The 19,705-nt window shown below is 32.4% G+C and overlaps 1 protein-coding gene across 1 annotated transcript in view; it reads right to left on the bottom strand.

Annotated features, from left to right (window-relative positions):
• The window catches only part of LOC105172437 (NHL repeat-containing protein 2), a 36,412-nt gene continuing 18,082 nt past the window's right edge, over positions 1,376-19,705 (bottom strand). The window contains exons 14-28 of the mRNA XM_011093859.2: positions 17,777-17,872; positions 17,470-17,592; positions 16,088-16,285; positions 15,533-15,637; positions 15,324-15,388; positions 14,536-14,629; positions 14,192-14,349; positions 11,285-11,334; positions 11,089-11,210; positions 10,886-10,993; positions 9,516-9,608; positions 5,271-5,307; positions 2,539-2,786; positions 1,948-2,097; positions 1,376-1,854 (exon numbers count right to left, since the gene is read on the bottom strand). Coding sequence (XP_011092161.1) covers positions 1,690-1,854; positions 1,948-2,097; positions 2,539-2,786; positions 5,271-5,307; positions 9,516-9,608; positions 10,886-10,993; positions 11,089-11,210; positions 11,285-11,334; positions 14,192-14,349; positions 14,536-14,629; positions 15,324-15,388; positions 15,533-15,637; positions 16,088-16,285; positions 17,470-17,592; positions 17,777-17,872 — 1,812 coding nt within the window. The 3' untranslated portion in view covers positions 1,376-1,689. The remainder of the gene's footprint in view (positions 1,855-1,947; positions 2,098-2,538; positions 2,787-5,270; positions 5,308-9,515; positions 9,609-10,885; positions 10,994-11,088; positions 11,211-11,284; positions 11,335-14,191; positions 14,350-14,535; positions 14,630-15,323; positions 15,389-15,532; positions 15,638-16,087; positions 16,286-17,469; positions 17,593-17,776; positions 17,873-19,705) is intronic.

The raw sequence follows: 19,705 nt of genomic DNA on the forward strand, positions 1-19,705 counted from the left end.
GGGTATTTTGTCCTTAAATTGCTAATTTTTAAAAATTAATGTCTGAATTCGCTAATTTGAATTGGACCTGAACTAAAATTACCACCGCCCCTAACAAGCTAAACCAAAATTACATTTTTCCCTAAATATAATAATCCCTATAACATATATAATTGTTGTGCAATGCCAGACTGCATCGAGACATGCTGCAATGCCTTAACTAAAATTTTAACCTTATTATGTGATTTGAGCAGATAAATACACATTGATTAATAATATTTTACAGTATTTAATATTATTAAATGTGTAACATACAACTACCCATCACATGCTACTCTACTTGATTAATAATGTAATTATTGGATAATTGTTGCTTTAATTTTTAGATTTTGTCTTTTTTTTTTTTGGGCAGTCCCCCAATTTTCATGTAAAATGGTTTTAATAATTAAAATACATTTGTGGGTTTAAAACGGCGTATAACTTGGATTTTATTTTTAAAAAGTAATATTTTTTTCTTGGGGAGAAAATTAAAGGAAAGAATTATGTGTTTATTAAGAATTGATATGGTTATTTAACAGTAAGATTTGAAGAAGAAATGGAGATCTGAGAAGTAGATGGAAGCACAGAGATCTTACACATGGAAGTTTCCTTTATTAGGAAGCAAATCTTAGACAGATTTGTTGTGTCTTCTGCCAACAACAACATATGATAATGTAATAAAATAATAAAACAGAAGAAAATTTTTGTATGAAATAGTATATCCAATTTTCAGAGTTATAATTGTTTTTTTAATTATTTATGATTATGGACAGCAATTTTAAAAAATTATCTTTGTAGGTAGCTGAAATACAAGGGGTGATGGATGCACTTAGTTATTATTTTATTTTTTTATTAAATGACAAAATAATGAATTGTACGCGACATCGTTAATATTTAAGATAGAAATTATATTATTTTGATTTTACGTAGCGTAAAATCAGGCAGTTTTAAGTATTTTATCATCAAGAGTTGATGAAATATGACATACTTGAATACTATCCAAGTGAGATAATGTGATGTAAAAATTTAATTTTATGACGATATTATTTTGTTATATTATGATTTAATTTTATGACGATATATATTTCATTATCTATATGCGTGAAAATCATTTCTAATCATAACAATAATAATAAAAAGAATTATGATTATAAGGAATCGAACACGGAATAATGAGTCTAAATACTTAGTTTCAGTTGACGAAAAATATATATTCGAATTTTAATCCTTAGTCAATCCTTTAAACAAATTTATAGAAATGTAAGTCGAGATCAAAATCAAGGAGTCATACATAGATGCAGGGCCCCAGAAATCGAAGGATGTGATACGTAGACATCACCAGTTTTTTGAACAGATATAACAGTGAAATTCAGTAGTTCAGGTTATTACCATATGAATGATTCATCAGCTAATGTGCTTCTGTCAACTTTTTACATAGGTAAACCTCAGCGAGGTTCATTCGGTTTTCTTTGTCAGCAAATGTAAAATATGCTACTAAAACAATGAGCGACACTTAATTTGAGGATGCACAAGAACAATGGAACACATATGCTGTTCCTAAGCCGGCAACCTTTGAACAAGAATAATTACAACATCGGTGATCACATATTACTGTCTGCTTGCATTTAGTATTTTGCTAATGGAGCAAAGATGAGTGTACCTTATTGGGAGTCAGCGAGGGAGTGGACTTTGCGAATTGTATGTAGGCGATTTAGGTTTCACGACGTATGGCAGTGATATCTCTGCTGGGGCAGCATCCGGGATGGCCTCTTGGAAAGATACTTCAAACATCAAAGGCTGATACAAACAAACCTCATCTTCCTTGCAATAGTATACCTGCAAATGAATCAAAAAGTTTAAATGGGTACTAACAGAACAACTTTTATGTGCACGCATTAACCAAGAAAAGAAAACAAAAATAAAGCATACCTTGCAGTAAATTCTACTTTTAGAAGATGAAGGAGAGGATCTTTTGAACTGTATGACTGCAGATCCTTCCGTGCTGATAGTTCCATCGACAGGATCAACTAATGCGGCATTTTCTGGTTCAAATTCCACACTGAATTTACTTTGTGCTTCCTACATATGGAATATACAAAGTTGATAACTGTATGGATGAAAAAGTTGAGACACAAGGATTATAAGATTACGATGCACGACGCAAGTGAATTGGTAGAAGATAATGACTGTTTAATAGTACAAATAACAGAGGACCTACAACTTCAAACAACAGAAGTACAAATCCACAACTAAAACTGAATGAACATGGGAAACAAGCGAACACAAAGTAATTTATGCAATCTCGGATCATCATTAGTGACCAAAGTAGGCCACAACGCATCAAGATATTGCAGAAGGAAATAATCTTGATTTAACAATGACATTACACTAACATCGAAGAAAGAAAAAGCATAACACAAGCACGAGAAACAACGGCATTACACTAGCACCTAAGAAAGAAAAAGCATAACACAAGCACAGAGAGAAAGAGAGAGAGAGAGAGAGAGAGAGAACGAGAACCTTTGACAAATGGTACCCTTCTGGTACTGATATCTTCAGACATAGTTTGCCTTCATTGGATGAACCACCATCGATGACTATGGTCTCTGTGTCAGCTGCAGATCTCCTTCTAAGGCGCCTCAAAGATTTTGATTTTGGAACTGGAGGTTGGACACCTTTCAACTCCAAAGTAAGAAGCCTTGGTTCTCCGTTGTTCAGGTCTAAAACCCTTATTATGCTGTTATTCGTATCTGCTATGAATATTCTTCCTGACAACCAGAAACAATGTAAAATATAAGGTAACGTAGCTTTCTTTTTCTGGAGAGGTGAGAGACATTTAGATGGATTCCAATAGCCATTGGTGAAAGGTGAAAAAGGAAATTGGACTGACAAATTTGGGATAGAGGGAGGAGTAGTATGGATAAGAAGTGCTCAACAAATGCCCTCCATGCTTTCCTGATTTACAGACTCATAATTTCTTATTCTAGGAAGTTGCACCATTATATTGCACATATTATAATTCAGAGACTTTCTTATTGAAGCTTAATTTAATATAAATATAATATGACTTACAAAATAAAGTCTATGAGCATGATAGCCTTTTAGTTTCCCATACGTTAACTATTTGGCATTTGCCAGCTAGTTGTGAGGTATTTAATATATTGCAACAACTAAGAGTGGTGAAGTTTTTGTCCATGATTTTCTAACACTAACAATATTCTTTCCGGTCCTGAAATCATGAATCCTTTGCAAAGATCAAGCCAAGATCTGAATTTGTTCATCAAAGAATAATCCAATTTCCCATAAATCATACTGCAGTTTTGACAGGAGGCACAAGAATGTTGAATAATTACACTTGCATTTTAGTATTGAGCATTACTCGGTGGTCCTGTAGATGTTACTCTGAAAGTATGATAGGACAAAGTATGGGGGAACAAATATCTCAGTGTGTCATGTACTTAATATAAACACCTAGTCAATCTTGGGGTTAATAAATGCAGAAATCAAGAAAGCGACACAGTTTTCACAATGTAAGTAAGGTGGAGTTGGGATTGTCTTGAAAATTTGATGAGATGTCTATAAGTCATGATTAGTTTTCGAAAGGCATATTGTGTGAGTTGGGTCACACCATGTCTGACACAGGTAAAGCAAGGTAAACATAGAGAGAAGTTGCAAGAGGCAAAGGATTAATTCATGCATGAAGCATATTTATTCATTCAATAATTCTTGCTAAAAGGAACACCCATGTTGTGGCACTTCCACCCAAAAAGTAATGAGTTACTCCTTTAGAAAGCATCTCTGTAATATGTTCTATCACGAATTTCAGGGAGTAATACAATGAGATGATATGAGATACTTTAAGGGGTCCAATAGGAGATACCTCAGACGTAGGAGGGTTCATAGAGCAATACACAATGTTCAATGTCAGATGGCTTCTACAGGGAAGTCTAGTAACAGATAAGAAGAAACACAACCTAACAGTCACTTTCACTCATTATGGAAACATGAAAGGGCTTATTTTTATGCTACAGATGGAATTGGTAGATTCAGACAAAAGTGTTAATATGTAAGATTGAGAAGTGGGAAAGAAGGGGACATATGAGTGCTATTTGACTTCAAAAGTAGTCCGAATTTTTAAGAATTGGTTCTCATAAATCCATGTAATCATTAATTTCCATCATGTTTTAAGAATTCTATCCAAGTTCTTTGTGGAATGCACTCAAATGAGAGATGAGCACCCGAGTGACAGTGTATGTTTCAAGAATGGAATTTTAAGGGGAATGATCATTGGAGTTAAAACAAAAGAATTGAATCTTTTCTCATGTGTATATGCATTATTCTATAAGAAATTTATAGAAACCTTTAGATTTATAATTAATTATTTTTATGTTCTTTAATTTTAATTTCTATATTTGTGAAGAGAAAATCATCATTATTATTTCATGTAAAAAGGTAATAATTTAGGATTTTTGGCTTTTTCCTCTTATTTCAACTTTTAGATATTATCGTTAACTTATGTAATACTTATTTTTTCACTCCTATGTTTATCATGAAAAATATTATCAATTAAATTACTCCATCTTTTAAACTTTTAGCTTTCATACCAACTATCTCTTAAGTTATTTGTAATACAATTTTTGTATAATAGTTTGTTTCATTAAATTTTCATTTTTTAATTATTTTGTTCGAATAACTTGAGTAAACAAATAGTTGTAGACAAATATGTTAAGAAATGTAAAAGTATTCAAAACCCATTCATAATTTTTTCATTCTTATATTTGTCTTGAAAAAGATTAACAATTAAATTACTTTGAATTTGTATCATTTATGAAATAAGATTTTAATCTCTTTTTCTCTCTTTTAATTTTTTAATCCTTATACTCACCATCTCTAAAGTTAAAAGTAAATATACAAATTAATAAATAATACATAAATATATATGGATATAGAAAATTTATTTTAATTTCCATTAGAGTCATATCTTTTAAATTAGTTGGTCATTACTATCTAACAGAACACTAGCATTAAGTTACTCATTAGTATATGTACTTAAATTGAGACATATATTTTATTAGAGCATTATAATAAGAATCACGAAAAAAAATAAGAAATGTGAGACACTCCAAACAATTCACACTTCTATAATATAGAAAAGAATAGCAATAGATAGAGTATGCCTCACAGAACTGACAATCAACTACATGCTAATTTCATATAAATGCAATAAGGTTGAAAGTGTAGACAGAAATTACCATTTCCAGCTTCAACAAGTCCAGAAGGCTCTGAAAGCTACAGAATTAGAGGGCATCAGGATTAGTATTTCAAAAGTATAGGTCAAAGCAAGTACTGGCAGAGTGCATACAACAAAGATGTACATCATTTTCCATTCACCAATATAACCATTACTTAAAATGAATTTTGTATATCTTATGAACTCTTTCATTATTACCAGATAATTAACTATTTGTTATAACAAAAATCGATCATGGGATAATAAGATTACAACTAAAATAGGTCAGAAATAGATGAACATATATCTTATAATAATATCTCAACTATGTATTGATCTTTCTCATTGTTAGATAAAGGGATTTATAATATTTTCGGTTGTCCTTCACTCTATAATGATATATTCCTTAGTACAATATCATGAAATGTTGCCCAGTTGTTCAATGAGTTCTGTCTGCTTCAATATCCTCCATGATGAAAAAGAAGATCAAAAGTTCCAATCCAAGGGTGTAAATTGTACCCAGCTTGTGTTGAGAACATAGTGGTTTAGACCCCTTTTTGTAGAGATTCTTCCTATTATTATTATGATGGAAACTTATAATTGAAAAAAATAGGATCTTTTGTCCCACATAGGAAAGTGAAAAGCACTTCACAAAAGATTACGTAATACAAGTTTGAAATAGAATTTGGAGCAAATAAGAAGAAAGGAAATTATACATGTTGACACAAATATAAATAGACTTTGACAGTCTTAACACATGGCCAGTGCATGTTTCACCAAAGAAATATATCATTATGTTATTTATTTGTTCTCAAAATTATTTTATAGAGTAAATTAAATCGACATTTCCCTTATTTTTTTAACATGTAATTATTCAAAGGGTTGCAACATTAGTTTCTCCTATATAATTGCAAGCGAAAAAAATATTTGGACTTCTATTTCAACTCAAATCATGATTAAGCGTTACATTAATTTGGAATGTCCTTGATGAATATATAGTTTCATTGCAACATCTGTGGATTTGTTGATTCTATTTCTCGATTTTTTCGTCTTGACTTTTTTTTGTTTTCATATTACTAAATTAATTATTTTGATGCTTGAGAAATTCAGTTCTAATTTTGACTTTTCTACGAATTTTCTTTTAAAAAAATAGGTTTTTAAATTGTGTAGGTTGTTATAAATTACATTCACTCTGCTTTATCATCTTTTGTTTGGGTTAATTACTTCTCTATTAATAGCTAAATTTATGTTAGAATTATTTAATAACTTATTAAATTAAAGTTCAAATCACTACTATTTCTCTTAATTTCAACAATCTATTGAAGTAATTGTCATTAAAATAAAAGAAGAATAAATTTTGTTATGTCTTTTACTTGATTTTACTTCAATTCTACTCAATTAAATTCATTATGTCAGTTCTTTTGTGACCAAACTAAACTATTATTTAAACAAACAATTAAAAATTCTTCTATTATCTTACTATTTTAAAAATCCAAATTCTTTTTATAAAAATTTAAGATTAAAAAATGCAAATTCTTTTATAGTACTCTTCCTTTTAGAAATATCTAATCAATTATGGTATTCACAACGAACTATCATGCATTTGAACCCTAAATAGAAATTATCTTACTAATACATTCGAAATTGCAATTATTGTTTTTCTTTTAGTTCAACAAGTTTTAAGAAAGTGCACTAGAATTTTACCTAATAAAAAGTTGCTCCTTTTTACAATAATTTTAAGTGGTTGGCTTAATTATTTTAAACAGAATGTTAATTCTACAACAACATTTTTATATTGTAATTCTCTCTATGATTTTCATATAACTTCATCTTATTTAGTTCTTATAGATGTCTTTCAACAATTAAAAGATCTCAAATTAAATTTAAAAATGAGACATAAATTAATTCAAAGAAAAAAAGAATTTAAACAAAATTTTGAAAAGGATATAATTTTTGAATACAAATATATTTGCCACATGACCTCTTCCTTACTTCTTAAAAGTTTTATTATCTCTCTTGAAATCTTGATAACTAATATTAAAGAAAAAAAGAATTAACCAAAATTTTGAAAAGGATATAATTTTTGAATGCAAATATATTTGCTGCAATGTTTGCAATTTTGATAACTATTATTGTCAATTATTTCTTACTATTTAGTTAATCTAATATTTTTTCCTATTCACTTTTTTCTATCTTTAGCGAATTTTTCTTTTAAGTCTGCTATATATTGTGATTTGTACAAATTCTTACTATTAAATTTTGCTTATTCTCAAGTTTAGGTGCTCGAGGATCGATCTTCATTTTATTATCGCCCTTTGTTAATAAATATTTTTATTCTGTCAAAAAGCCTACTAATTTAACTACATAAAGTTTTATATGTTTGCTTATTAAATCATAGTGTTTTCCAATTATATAAAGAATAACTATTTTTTTTGGGCATATATTGATAAGTCATAAATTGATGACACAATAAATTTAATTTGTTGAGTTCTTCCCTAAATATTGAAGAGAAGATAATTGAAAGTATGAAATCATTTACATTGTTTGGAAAATAAAAGAGGTGAACAATCTCAATTTATCCCCTCAAAAATATATATAAATATCAGATAAAATTTATTTTGGTATCCGAGCTTTGTTATTAATGTCATTTTGGTACCCAACTAACTACAAATGACTCAACTGGTATCTGAGTTTCACAATTAGTATCACTTCAGTACCTAATTGATATGTAAGTGTTATTTGTATGTAAAACTCGGGTACCAATTAAGTCATTTGTATGTAAGTGTTAAAATGACAACTCATGCATCAACGTGGATTTTATGCTATAAATATTTGGCCCATCCAAATATGAAAATTTATGTTAGATCTTTTTGACTCCTAAAATAAAAAAATTTGAATGATGTTTGAAGGTGATACTGCTACATATCAGTATATTTTTGCAAAAGTAAATATTTTTTCCCCATAGTTATGACAAACAATTAATTCATTTGATGTCATTGGTCATTATACAAATGTAGTTAACACCACTACAAGAAATATGAATCTTTGTCACGGCTAATTGCCATATCCAAAAGTAAAAAATTGTAGGGAACATACATTAAGTAATTTGTTTTATTAAATAAAACATTGATATTGTTATTAGTCATCTATTTGTGTAATTCATATGAGTTTTTCCAAAGGCTTTAGCTTAATAACTATTAATTACTTTATTTCTAAAACAATCATTTTATTTGAATCTAAAAACACCTTGGATAAATTTATAATGGCTACATAAAAATTGCAAAATAAAATAAAATAAGAAAAGTAATAGGTATGATAGGTCGGTTCATTTAATATGTGATGTAATTGTTATATCTATGTCAAAATGACCTAATTAATAATTGTTTCTACACTATGTTTTATAATCTTATTAGTAATTACATAATAAAACTATAAAATGTAATATAAAAAATTAGAAGATGTTTTGAATCATTCACAGTTCTTATAATTTATTCTTCTTTTTTCTTTTCTGGAAAAATGAATATTTTGATGGTTTAAGAGTGGTATTTACACCTTTTGAAAAGATCAAATCTCATACACTGACATTTTGTTCTACTAAATTAAATTTTTTTAAATGAAAACATATAACGTGTCAAGTAATTACACCTCAAATGCTCAAATTCTTTTGGTCCATCTTATAAGAAAAAGTGCTCACTTTATAAGTCCATCTTACTCCCCAAAATATTAATATACATGCCAATTCATTTAATGAATTTTTATTTTTCATAACCTATTTTAATACGTCAAGTGATAATTTCTTTCCAACATTCACATAAATTTCGAAAGTTTTCTTAGAAGTTTGTACGGGATGTGGCTTTGGGTGATGTCTTGTATCCTGCAAGTGAATACTGACGGCATATATTAAAGTGGCAAAAGTTTGATCATACTTCAAGACCACATCAAATTCACATCTCTGTTTAACTTCACTGTTACTACTAACATATTAGAGTTACTGTCATGCTAAAATGTTATTTAACAATTAATGTTCTCATATTTTTTTTAGCTCCAACTTTCCATGTTTTTTCCATTTTTATTTTCTGAGAAGTAATGCCAACTTAGCCTACTTTAAGATCATATTCTAGTGACAAATGCAGCTTAGGAATTTCTAAATAGCAATTCTGAGAACCGACATATTTGCATGTATTCATGACTACATGGTCACTCAAACAAACACCCGATATAAGAGTAGAAAAATATTTGCGATAAATTTTGAAGGATGCTTTTGTACCTGGGCCTCCAGGGCTGATCCATCCTTGAATCCAGCCTTTCCAATACCTGCCAACGTGGTAACTCTCCTACTCGCTAAATCCAGCTTCTTAATCTGAAATTCAAATAAAAGTAAAAAATCAACTTGATCGACAACATTTACAATCAGAAGAAAAAACAATAAATAGTCGAGGAAGATTCGTTGCACGAGACCAGAAGTGCATTTGATTTCCATACCTACTCATGTATACAAACTTACTCAGTAGTAATACTTCAGATACTCAAAATTAGGGAGTTATGATTTTAATCCTCACACAATCAAGTTAGAGGAAAAACTCCTCCCAGAAGCATTATGCTTTAGAATATTATGTGTAAGAAACAAAAATGGAAACAATGCAAGATGCAGTTAACACTAGAATGTTGTTTGATACAACCAAAACTTCACAGTGAGGAAATTATAATTAATTGACCGAATATAATAAACTCTTTTAAAGTCCATCAGACATTGACAACGGGATGCATGCACAATATTCTTATACTGATCTACTTTTTATGCACTAATCATAATATCTAATTCAAGGCAACATCTGATAGAAGCAACTGTCACCAACTGAAGCTCATTTTATTTTTAAATAGAAGGCTTAATAATTCAATTCTGTTTCTTTTTATCACAAGTAGACTAATGATGGACAGCCAGGCTATATAGCAATCTAGTGCATCATTCAGTTTCAAGCTATGTACTCTCTGAAAGATGATTTCTTGAAAATGAGGTACGTTTTGGTTGTTTGGTTGCGTAAAGTTCCTAAATACTTTACTCATGGACTAATTTGTACCCAATTAATGTAAAAATCGTATATGTCAATTCCAAGTCATTTTCCAGATATATAAGAATGGGAATTAATAACTCACAAGCAGCCCAGTGTTTACTTTCTAATATTTATTCCATGTAGGATAGGGCATCACAATCATTTTGTCAGGGGGGTTCCAGGGGTAGCTCCCACATGCCAAACAGCTCTTCATGCAAGCTCCAACTATCCCAACTGGCGATCGGTTTTAATACAATTGTCAAGTCCCAGCCTATATTGGATGCACAAATTGCCTCCAAATCACAAAGTGCAACATGAAACTGTGCTATAAACAACTTGCCCAAGAAGGGGACGAACACTGGATTTTCTATCACTAGTAGTTGTCATATTGACATCTATGGATGGATAATTCATAAACACATTCCACCAATCAATTCTCAAATAACACTTTCTGGACACAAGAAATCAGGATAAGGAAGATGTGAGTTTCCGCCAACTCACGGAACTATGATAATAACTCCAGCAGTTTAGCATTCTTAAACTTGCACAACTATTGCCGCTATTACTAAAATTTTATGTCATGTACCTTGTGATTGTATGAATCCGCCATATAAATTTGACCATCATTTCCGCAAAAGACTCCTAAAGGATGTTGAAGAAGAACTTCAGAACCTACTCCATCATGGTCTCCGAACTGAAACATATAACACAGCCAAGCTAACAAATAAGTTCAACATCCCATCCAACTAGTGCAAAGATCGATAAGATTCCAAATGGTAGCAGACATACCTTAAATAAATTGTCAGAGAAAATTGGATCACCACCAGCGAGTAGTCTCGATCCCCCTGTCCTTAAGTCAAGTGCCCGAATAGAGCTACTCTCACTATCAGCAATATATGCTTCCTTTAAATCTATCAAAACAAACAAGTGAAAATACTGCATAAATTAACAATATTGCAACTAGCTTTGAATTTTTACCACGTACCAGGTGACAAAGTAATTCCAGAAGGTTGCGCAAATGAAGTGCTCGCAGAACTGTATCAACATAAAACAAAAGTCTCAAAAAATCAGAAAAACTATTTGAAGGAAAAGAAAAGATCACGGAAGTTTTTGAAAGTTTCAGTTGCGCCTAAAATAAGTGCAGATGTAAAAATCAAATTCTCCCTAATCAAAACACAAAGAACACCAAAGACAAAGGAGTGCCTCTTTATAGGTGTTATAGTAGCTTTCCAATCTTATTTCAACATTGTTGAGAAACAAAGAATTGATTCTTCAAATACTTGTAAAATCACAAGAGAATCTGATTTTTGTGATACTTATATGATTTGACTTTGGAAGAATTTCTTCCAATTTCCATTATTGACATATGCGATTCACCACGGATGTCATAACCTCAAATCAAGTTAAGATAACATAATTTAGCCCTTTGGACTTTTGTGTTGTGTATGTAGGCCAAATGACAAAACCACGTTGTATGGAGCCATTTTCTTCATCCGACATACTCTGGCTTTACAGAGCGGTATTCAGTCGAGCCCCCTACTCCTTACTACCATAGCCCCGAAATACCAGTGCGGTCTAGCTTACTGAGCTCCACTTCATTCACTTCGTTACTTCATTCCGTTGTCCCCACCCACCTTGGACCCAATTATTGCTGGGTCAGCCGGCAGATAATTGGGGGAGGATGCAATTTCCAATCTTATTCCTTTGTATCTTTCAAGTCCATGGCGGTCTAATTGATTTATTGATTTCAATTTAAATTAAAACTTTGCTGGAAAGGGTATAGTTAATTTCACTGTGAAGAGATGTAATCAATCTGATGAACAATCTATCATGAGGTTGTTTTTCCTGCGGTTTTGATAGGCAGAACCTGTGTTGACTCCGGGGCATAAACATCACAACGTCAATACCTGATAGTCCACTAGTCCACTGGGGTAAGAGCAGTAGACCAGCTATTCTATTTCCCTTCTTGAAATAGTGCTGGTTGGGTTTAGATTGGTAGCCCCTTACTCCATTCCCTCCTTGCAGTCAGGAATGGTCGGGTCGGATAACTCTCTTGGCTTACAGATAGGCTTGCAGCCGGGTTTTCAGCCGCTAGCTTCGGGCTTTGGTTAGCTTCTGGGTATCTGCATGGCTGGCACTCTAATATCCTGATGAGTTTCTCTCGGGGAGAGAAACGAATGACTGATGTATGCGCGCGCGCGTGAGTATTCCTTAAAGTAAACGCCACAATCCCAATTAGATGCCTTAAAGTGAACTAATTGCCTAGACCCTCCCTGTCTTATGTAGCTATTGAGCCCTTGCTGCCCTATTCACTGCCTTCCTTATAGTCTCTTGCTTATCGTAGACTATATGCCCTAATCCCTGTTGTTGTCCTTGTTTTTCTCTAATAACAACAAAATTCTGTACGGAGCAGCCTTGTTTAGTAAAGCAGAAACTCCGGGCAGCTACCGCAACGAGTGATTTCCTAGTTGGAAAGCACGAGTGGGCTATAACAAAGGGGGGCTGCTATCCTCGTCTTTTGTTTCTCTCTTCACATAACTAAAATCTTGTCCATGGAGCATGTTTTAGGGCCAGCTTGGATTTTGCCGTAGCACGTATTTCATGCATTTCATTTCTTGGTGCACATTGATTATTGTACCACAAAACATTCCAATTGCAGCAAGAGGATGTTCCATTTTTGCTGCATATCCAAGACTTCAAGAAAAGTTTGACTTTGTTGTTCAATTGAACATTTCAATCAAGATCTCCATGTTCAGCTTGAGGAGCAGTGTTGAGAATCAAGGATGATTCTTCAAATAATTGGAATTTCACAATAATATATAAGTGGTTCTTGTGATATTTGTGATTTGATTATGGAAGGATTTCCTTCATTTTCCATTATCCATATATATAATTCACCTATATAAATAGGTGGAGATGATAACCTCAAATCAAGAGAGAATAACATAATTTAGCCCTTTGGACATTTGGCTCGTGGATATAGCCATATGGCGCGAAGTACGTAAATCCTTTTCTTTTGTTTCTCTCTTCATATATCTAAAATTTTGACAAACATAACAGTAAAACATCTCACAAACTAACAGCCCATTACCTGAATATGCTAACATATTTGGGTTCTAATTAGCGTTGGATAATGCATCCATCCCCCAAGGCAATGGTTTAAGAGGGTAATAACCTTAGCCTATACCGTCTATTGGATAGCATCACATGTATTTAAAGGTAAACAATCACATGATAATCACCTATATATTTAATGAAAATCAGAGCCATATAATCTGTTAAGTCTATATTGCGATGTATATGAACGAAAAGAATGCTCAAATGATGGAACATTAGCTCTGCTTTTCCTATTATTACGATTATTATCACTATTGATATTATTACTACTACTGCAACATCAGCATTATTACATTTATTGCATTATATTTTCTCTGTAATTATTAGCAAATCATGAAACAGAATGGAAGTAGAGGATCATAATATAAAAGGACTAGTTTCGGGTCCCTAAATAATACGGCATACTAGAAAGAGATACATTTTTTTGCCACAAAACTGCACGGTACGCTGTCATGACGACATCATTATATTGTTTAGCTAATTCAGTGTCATGCTTAGCCATAAACAAGTAGCTAGTTTTAGTTCAAAGCTGCTGATATAACCTAATTTCAATATCCAACAGAGATACGGCTCACATAAAGTAAATTTGTATAAGAAACAAGGATCATAACTCCCAGTGTTCATAAACCAGAGCATTCTCAAGAAGAACATGAAAGATCATAAAAGATGTAATAAATAAACACAAACTACAGAATGCTGCCAAACTCAAAAAGTAATTGCACAGGTATCAAGAGACTTTCACAGACACACTAGTAACAGAAAACGCATACAGTACCTGGCACCATTCAAATTTCTTTCATAGCCATCACCACTGAAAGCTCTGGTAGTTCCATCTAATGTATTATGTTTCCAGATCTGATGCTGCCCAGCCATTGCAATATAAACAATTTCGTTTACAGGCTCAAAGCAGACATCCCAGGGCGAATTGAGGAGCTGAAAATATAATGAGAATATAAGTTACATATTGATGCTTATAAGTGTAGTCTGTGCTCTTAACTGAGTTTCATTTCTTCAATATTAATAACTGGATAAGGATGTTATTTTCCCTTCAGTATTAGGACCATACTCATGATTTATGGTACATTAATAATTTTATACTTTTAGTTCAAAAAGTCTTGCCTGAGTTGTTCCTGATCCTCCTCCTTGGTAGTCAGAACCTTTGGTTCCGTTTCCAGCAAGGGTCCGCACAGACTCATCAACAAAATCAACCACCCTATAGTAGCAGAAGATTAATGCAATAGCAAATTATAGATTAAGTTTGATACAAATTCCCTGCAAAGTAACTAATCCTAGGACCCTTAGAAAATTATAAAGAATGATTAACAACTGGGAACAATGAAAACAGATGAATGAACTTTTCTGATTGATTTTCTTAACGTTCCCAAAATGGAACAGAAATGAAAAACGGTGTTAGGAAATATAACAAAAACAATAAAAATATCAATGTTTGGAGGGGAAGCAAAAACCAGAGATAAGGTACTCTTATTAATGGATAAGTATGATATATCTATTCTACCTTGTTTGAAGCAAGAAAGATTATTAGTAAATTTATTGATGTCCCATATATGTTTTACCAATAATTGACTAAGACTTGTTTAGTAGTTGATTTATTCCTTTCTCACATTCAAGAAGGGAAGAAAATTACAGGCTCGGTCATCTCCATTTATACTTGCCCTATTCTTAGTCCAACCAAACAAAGTACTTGCTATTTACTTCAACCTCCCTTCCTCCAGTTTTCAGACAACAAGCATCACAATGCGGAACACACAATGCCGAGTAGAAAAGAGAACAAGCATACCAAGGTCCTAAAATGTATGCAGTCGCTCCAAAATTTCTAACTTCACTAGTATCAGAAACAGGAAGACAACCGCAATATGCAAAATGAAATCACGTAGGATTACTGCTACCTTAGAGCATGATTTTCAGTGTCAGCCACATATAGGAGGTTCTTCTTCGGGTTGTAAGCAAGTCCCTGTAAAAGCAAGTAACAAATTGATTATGTCTTCAGGCAAGTAAAAGAAAAAGAAATTTCAGCTGGACAAAATGCAAAAGTAAAACCAGCAATTACTCTTGTAAGAATCGAGGAGATACCAAAAAGATAATGAAAAACCATTACCTGTGGGCGGTTGAACATGGCATCATCAAAATTACCATCACGGAAACCCTCTTCCCCAGTGCTCCCAATTTGCATTTTGAAGTTACCATCAAGGTCAGTTACTACCTGCGCTCAATCAATGATGCAAATGTTTACACCCGGTCTATCCAGTTCAACAAGAATTTGCTTGGCTTCAAGATAAGGAGAGAATATCCGATGGTAATACATACAAAAACAAGGGTACTTCAGAAAAAGATGATAAGCTATGCATGTTAAGAAGAATTTTGAGGGCTATTATGCATAGAGAAAGCTAAAAGAATCACATATATTCTGATCTTTATGCATCCTGGGTAGAATGGTAGAATCAGTACCAGATAATTAGTACAAAACTAGAAAAAAAACAAGCATTAAAAAATTGTCAGAATTGGGTTGAGGTATGGATACCTATTAAGTGATGTATCCATTCCCAAAACCAGTTAGAGAAACATTGGTAAAGCTTATTTGAATGACTATTGTATTACACTTGACATGATTGGAAATGAGCAAGTCTAGACAGGGAGAATAGACAGAACTTACTATGCGGTTGTGATTGCTGTCAGAAATGAACAGTCGGTTGTTGAGGACATCAACCTCCAGCTTACCAGGAAATTTCAAAGGGGATGTCAATAATCGAGGATCATTGTCTTTCTCCAAATTCAACGGAATAGGTGTGCTATCCAATATTTGCTTTCCACCATAATATATTAGTGCTGCCTTGACCAAATCATCAAGATCCTTGCGGAAGAAAGTGTATACCGAAATTACTTCAGTGTTTCCATTCTGACCCCGTTATAACTTTAATTGATTATAGCTAGTTAATTCTTACAACAAAGAAAATAAATAAACATCTGCTTTTGCTTCCTTGAAATTACTCATTAAAGGGAACACTAAGATCTGAATTAGATACAAGAAACGTGCATATATATAGGAGAACAAGGGTAGCATGTGGCTACACATAAACAAATGGTGACTTCTAACTGGAGATATGGATAAAGAAAAACATTCAATGTCAGAGAAGTTAAAGTCAACAGTAATACTTTAACTCTATATAAGATCAGTAAAAAACTAAATGGACAAAAGGCAGACTCCCCAAGGCTTGCGTCATACAATTGAAGCATGTTGACAAAGCATAACTCGGAGACTGAGGCATAGAATAAAAGACAAATATGACAGTGAAATGAAGCCCATATAATTCCAGCATCTCTTGAAATAAACATTTTTGTGAAACACACAAAATAAATTTCCAGCAGATAGAAATAAGAAATGCTAAAGAGTACGGATGTAAATATATAACATCCTGTAGATTTAATAAAATAAAATACACAAAGAAATTTTTATATGTAAAAAAAGACTCAGATGCTGAAACGGACCACCAAACTAATTTCTTCTGTTGCATCACAACCTTCTTCACCTTTGTGATCTAGTCTGAATGCACTGTCACTTCACATTAGAAAACTTGGTAATTTTAAACTGTTAATGAAATTTACCCTTTTAGTGACATGAGCTAAAGATCTTCACCCACGCATCAACTTTGCTGATGTTGGCAAGTATTGTTATCATAAAGCATCTAACAAAAATACGTAATAAAGAAGAGGTTTTCCTCAAAATAATAGCAGAAGTTTATACTTGAAAATGATAATGGAAAAATCAAACAAGTTATATGGTTCAAGAAAGATGGAAAAAAGGCCTTTTCCTTTATCAAAATCTGCACTTATTTTATTCTTATTAATCTCTTCCTAAAACAAAGATATGGTAGCTTCAGACAAAAAAAAACCTGAACTCTTCAGATGTTACATTTTCTTTCCAGTTAAAAATTTATAGCACATTAACACAACCACGCTAAAAAAGAAATATGTAAACTACAGGTAATAAAAAACAAGATGAAATATCTAGCGAGAAATCCGTGGAAGAACAGGTACCTTTCGGCGACCTTCACCAGCTACTTGTGCTATAAGCTTGCCATTTGGTCCAACAAGGGCAAATGTAGGCCATGAACTTACACCCAATTCTCGCCATAAATACATATCACCATCATTGACGACCTAGGAATTAGTTCCAAAAGACTTGTACAGTATTGATCAGATGAACAGGTTATTGGCCTTCCATAAAGCATCAGTAATACACAGACAAGCACATAGATTATATTTATACATATATGCATAGGTGTTTATAGATACATACAACAAACATATATCTACATATATGGTTTTCAATGAGATTACTTACTGGATGAGATATTCCATAGCGTAAAACCGCATTGCGAATGGCCTCCAGATCTTTCTCGTTATCAAACTTTGCCGAATGCACTCCTACAACAACAAACTGCAAAACCAATATTACTCAACTATGTTTAGAATGCACATATCACATTCAATCATAAGCAAAATAGAAAATCATCACAAGGGAATAATTCGCAATACCTCACGAATTAGAAATTGAACTTCAGCACAAGTTTGTGCAGGACAACATCATATTTTTCATTATATAATTAGATTCCTTGTCCTTTATTTTCTACAAACATATCTAAAAACTTCTTGCTTAACTCTATATGTGCACAGCATGTAAAGTCAGTCGTACACGCCCCACTCCATGATATTTAAAGTTTTACACTCAAACAAAATTTTACTTGCTCTTTCTCAAAATAGAATTTCTTGCAAATTCATTAAAAAAATTATGGACTGGTTTCAGTTGCCCCTTATAGCAGGATATGAATGTGATAGGTTCTCATATTTTACACGTGTCATATACATATATATATTCCTTGTAACTTTTCAAGGAAAGCTCTTCATGTCTGCCGTGCATTAGTGTCAGTTTGATCTTTCATAAGAAATGAAGAACAAGGATCCATCATAGAGATATTTACGGTATATTCTTGATTCATCATAGTTACACTCTTTTACATACAAAATAACACTTTTAATTGTCAAAATAAAAACACAGTTATGAACTAAAAATAGTCTCCACAATATCCTCCCAATGGAGCATATTTGAAGACTTAAGAAAGTCCTTCCCTGCAAACATGGACTGCAACTTTTGTGATAATTAATGTGGAATCAAGAAAGAAAATACTAGGAAAAGAAAATGTACTCTTGTGTGTGTCCATATGAAAAAGGAGAGATGTCAAGTTCCAATACAAAATGAGTTGACAATCAATTTGACAGAATGAGAAAGGCTTGGTTACTGTCTTACAGAACAAATAGAAAAAACTTGGCAAATGTAATAAACAATTCTATAATGGAATTTTTGTAAATGATCTAAATTGGAGCCACACTTGGTCAATGGAACAAGAGGACTGTCACAAATGATCTTTTATTGAGCCCTAAACTTCTCCTTGTTTGTCAGGAAATACTAAACCACATATCATTATATTACTCTATGTTCTTTGAACATCATAAGAGTTTGATTTCCAAAATCAATCACACACAAGCACTAGAAAGGTTGTAAAATTTCCTTCAAATAAAGCACACTTGACATTTTAAGAAGAGATGTCCTTTCAAATATGAAAATTTGATTTGAAATACCCAGTGCATTACTACAAAAACAAAATGTGTTCATGCACGTGAGCCAAATATAATAGGTATGTTTTGATCGTTCTAAAGCAAGTGGACCAAACACAAATTGCAGGGAAGACAAAAAGCTTTAACCTGGAACACCACTGGTCAACGTAATGACATACTCATCTTGCACAATATGTTCTTTAAGTTTTTGAGAGAGGTAAATCGGCACCCAAGTTTGTAATTCCAAACATATCAAACTAAGATCACGTGACTTCGAATTATTCAATAATCCCATGTAAGATAACAAATGGTGGCAATATGAGTTGAAACCCATGGTTCCAACCCAACCCACTTAACATTAGGTTGGTTTTAAGATGTTTTAGCTTGAGTCGAACTGGTTGGGTTTAAGATTTTTAACTTGAGTCCATCTGGTTGTATTTGATTAAATTCAACTATATTATGGCCTATATAGATCCTATGGACTACGTCATGTTTAATTTTCAGGTAGTCAATTAAATGTCATTTTAAATAATATCATGCAATTGATGAAAGATGTTGTATAATCATGAGTTCAATGTGATTGTGTTTAATTAAGTCAAACTAGATCATACGTCCCATATAGTTTCTAATGAGTCGTAAATGGATTTCATCTTATTTA

Source organism: Sesamum indicum, linkage group LG10 (assembly GCF_000512975.1).
Source record: "Sesamum indicum cultivar Zhongzhi No. 13 linkage group LG10, S_indicum_v1.0, whole genome shotgun sequence".
NCBI classification, from domain to species: domain Eukaryota; kingdom Viridiplantae; phylum Streptophyta; class Magnoliopsida; order Lamiales; family Pedaliaceae; genus Sesamum; species Sesamum indicum.